Source organism: Aplysia californica, unplaced genomic scaffold (assembly GCF_000002075.1).
Source record: "Aplysia californica isolate F4 #8 unplaced genomic scaffold, AplCal3.0 scaffold01584, whole genome shotgun sequence".
NCBI classification, from domain to species: domain Eukaryota; kingdom Metazoa; phylum Mollusca; class Gastropoda; order Aplysiida; family Aplysiidae; genus Aplysia; species Aplysia californica.
This window is the reverse complement of record NW_004798854.1, coordinates 34,782-38,441: the sequence shown is the minus strand read 5'-3', so window position 1 is coordinate 38,441 and position 3,660 is coordinate 34,782. Positions and strand designations below refer to the sequence as shown.

The 3,660-nt window shown below is 50.7% G+C and overlaps 1 protein-coding gene across 3 annotated transcripts in view; it reads right to left on the bottom strand.

The window, feature by feature from the left end:
• Nucleotides 1–345: 345 nt before the first annotated feature.
• LOC101860627 (serine/threonine-protein kinase WNK1) overlaps nt 346–3,660 on the bottom strand; it is a 34,766-nt gene continuing 31,451 nt past the window's right edge. For all 3 annotated transcript variants that reach the window (XM_035973643.1, XM_035973644.1, XM_035973645.1), the window contains one exon: nt 346–3,053. In XM_035973643.1, the coding sequence (XP_035829536.1) occupies nt 1,793–3,053 (1,261 nt within the window). In that variant the 3' untranslated portion in view covers nt 346–1,792. The remainder of the gene's footprint in view (nt 3,054–3,660) is intronic.

Here is a 3,660-nt window from a genome sequence, read left to right as displayed (position 1 = left end):
CCCCCCTGCTCTAACCTGACCCCCACCAGGAGCTGCCCGGCTCCCCGACACACTTTAAGTACATCTGTGTGGTTTTCATTGTCTCTCCCGTCAAATACTATGTGTAGTAGAATTAGAATAAGCTGTGCTTCACACACACTGCCTTAATACTGTTGGAAAGTGTAGCAACCAGCTGGCTACTGGCTACAAGGCCACGCACGTAGCCTCAGCTTACAGGAATCTACTCAGTTATTTCCACTTGTGTACAACCACTGGCATTCACACCACTGCAACTTGCTTCACACACAAACAAGGATATTCCCGTCCCAAAACAGTTCAGAGCACACTCTTATCTGTGCACTTTCCACACCCAGTCCTTCAATGGACATGTTTTTACGCCCCCATCCACACAATTTCTATCATTTAAAAGGCAGGTTTCCCACCCTGCGTGTTAGGACCAACTCAGGCTGAGAGGGAAAAATATCCCTGCAGAAACACCAAGATACTCAATGAAAATTCTCCCTGTTCAGAAACGGAACTTGCGTCTCCTGCGTGCGACGGCGAAACTACTGAGCACTAAACCACAGACACAGGTACCTCAACTCTCTTTTATTGTCACACTTCTACTGGGGCCAACTTTACAACAACTCTGCTCGGCAGACCAACATACCAAATTCCAATTTTAACATTTCTGATTATATTGAAGTGTGAAAGCCAAAACAATTCCTTCCGATCATGACAAGAAACCCACTGAAGAACAATGAGAACAAGAGACTTATCTTTTTGCACAGATTAAAAAACCTCAGTATTAAAAAAACAAACAAAAGGGAGCAAGGCTTGGAACAAAGCTGCAAGCAAAAAGCACCAGTAGAGAGGGTCCGCTCTTCCCAGCACCCACAGGATAAGACCACATAGCTGTCTACACTAAACATAGCAAAGGACTCGTAACTCAATGGAGCGAAAACCACAGAACATTAATAACCCCCCCCTCCCACGGACAGCTTGTCTCACACACTCCCCATCAGGGAAGGAGAATCAACAGCAATGTGAGAACAAGGGACACCGGCCCCTCCAGACAAATGACAAGTTATACAAGACCAAGAGAGTTAATTACCTAATGTCCTTGCTGGGTTTTATTTCAACCACCCCCATCCCCCTCCCCTCAGACCTGCCAACCACTCCATGACCAAAAACACAAATTTTCCTCAAAATCCCCCCTCTATAAGAGGGGAGTCTAAGGTGGGAAATAACCATCCCCAGAACCCCAGTACGTTAAGATAACGTTACAAATCGAAAGTAGCAAATAAACGTGTTTTGTAAATAAACATAAATTAAAATGTGTATTTTCACGTCATTTACAATAAGTCACGCATAATAGATCTAATGCAAATGAACCAGTGCAGTTCCACAGCATTTACGGCTGTTTGCTTATGACTGATTCAGTCAGAACACGAGAAAGAAAAAATTAGATTTTATGCAAGTCCGATCGGGGTTCTTCAACAGGCCAAAAAAACAACATGAAAGTGGTTGACAGATCTGGCCCAACATTGGCCTGTTGTTGTGAGCAAGTTGCAGTAAGCAGAACGGTACAATCTCAGTCAACACGCACCCACCACACACCCATGCACAAAGGAACTTCAAAGTGTCAGACAACCTTGAAAGACCAATAAATGAAGTGTTTGAATACCCATTATGAAAGATTAAGCTGGGCTTCACGAATAAATAGCCATACAAATCAGAACACAAAACAAGTAAAGCCAAAGGCAAGATGAATGTATGGGAATGAAAGACTTGGGGGTGAAGTTCACCACAGTCACCCGCTGGGGGGTTGGCCAGTCTCTTGTTGTTGTAAGGAAGGGGCAGCTTGCTGAGTGGGGGCGGGGGCAGCCGCGCCAACAGAGGCCGCAACAGCGGCAGCGGGCTGCGCCTGGGCTGCCGGCATCTGATGTTGTTGTTGTTGTTGTTGTCCGCTGGGAGGGGGAGGGTTGTTGCTGGGAATGCTGGTGGCTGTACTGGGGGGGTGGGCCACAGACGGTGCACCTTTCACTGGGGCAGAGGACAGCCTCGAGCTATCTGGGACCGCCACAGGCTGGCCCGGGTACAGCCCAGACGGGGGGACAGTGTAGGAGGGTGGGTGTGCCGGGTACTGGTGGTGTCCTACAGCCGTGGCCACAGAGGGGGGAGGGTAGGCCACCTGCTGGCTGGCCGTGGTCATGGGGAATGAGTGGAAACCTCCGAATGGATGCATGGCCGCCGCAAAGGGGGGGAACTGGCTGGCGAGGAAGGGGTTGAAGGCAGCCGGGTTCACAGAGTGGGGGGCCGGCATCGCTGGCTGGGGGGGAGGGGGAGCAGCCACAGCGCTGTGCTGGTGGTGCTGGTGCTGTTGTTGCTGTTGGATCAGCACGCCCGTCTGCCCCGGGGGAGGCTGGCCGCTCACACCCGACACCACGGGCTGCGCGTGCTGTTGCTGTTGTTGGTGCTGTTGGTAAGTGCGCAGCAGCTCGGGCAAGGAGGTGTGTGAGCCCGACATGTCGACACTCGACTTGCGGCTGTTGCTGGCGCTGGTGTCCCTGGTGGTGTCCAGCAGCTCGGCCCCCGTGCTACTCCCCAGCCCGCTCGAGCCCACACTGTCAAAGTTGTCCCAGCGAGGCTCTTGTTCCTGGCGCAGCTCGTTCAGCGATTTCTTGCCGTCCATCTTGGCAGCGCTGGCCACCCCGGTCTGTCCAGCTTGGGTGGAGAAATCCACATACTTCATCAGGTCCTCAAATCCGCGCGGGTTCTTACCCCGGAGGCCCGCGTCCATGCGAAGAGGCGCTTTGGCAGCCATGGCCGCAGCTTCGGCAGCACACGCCTCAAAGTTCTGATCTCCAAAGTGGGAATACCCGGAGAAGAGATTGACGTGTCCGGGCGAGCCCTGCGAGTTGAAGGGAGGGGAAACCCCTCCCAGGAAGGCCGGGGAGCCCACTGCGTCCGTCAGGAATGGATGGTGTTGGCGATGCTTGTGGAGCTCCAAGTTGATGACTTCCTTGTCGTAGCCCTTGATGCTCAGGTACTCCCGCTTCTCTTCTATTTGCCTGAGGAAACAGATGGAGAGAAAGTCAGCTCTACGCCAGTACACTCCAAAAACTGTCACACACAGCCACCCGGTGTCTGGGAGAAAAATGGCCATCTTTGACAGGTGGACGCCTTACACGTGTCAACATAATGTAAAAGATAAAATACACCAAGGAAGAAATGGGAAGTGGCGGTTTATTATAGTTTATACAGGTGGTTGTCAGAGCAGGTTCCACTGTGTATTGTCTCAAAACCCACCAAACAGCCAGAGCAAATTCCTCTCTACAATTCAGGTCACCAAGAGAAAGAAGCAACTCTACACCAACATGTTTTGTTTGGGTACATAAAGTTAAAGAGTTTTAAGGCACTAGCAACACAAATATGTTGTATAAATACTGAAGACGAGAGGCGCTACTACTAGAGAGTAACATACACAGAAAAGGAGGAGAGATAAAGATGTTAAATGTTTGATAGTAAAGAAGAAGCAACCACACTAGAGCATCCACCCACAGCCACCAATATTTTTTGTTTCAAACCCCAGCATATAACCAGCCCATTCCTCTCGACAACTCCGGTTAGCTACAGAAAGAAGCAGCCAGTACATGTTTCTCCCCCCCCCCCCCCCCA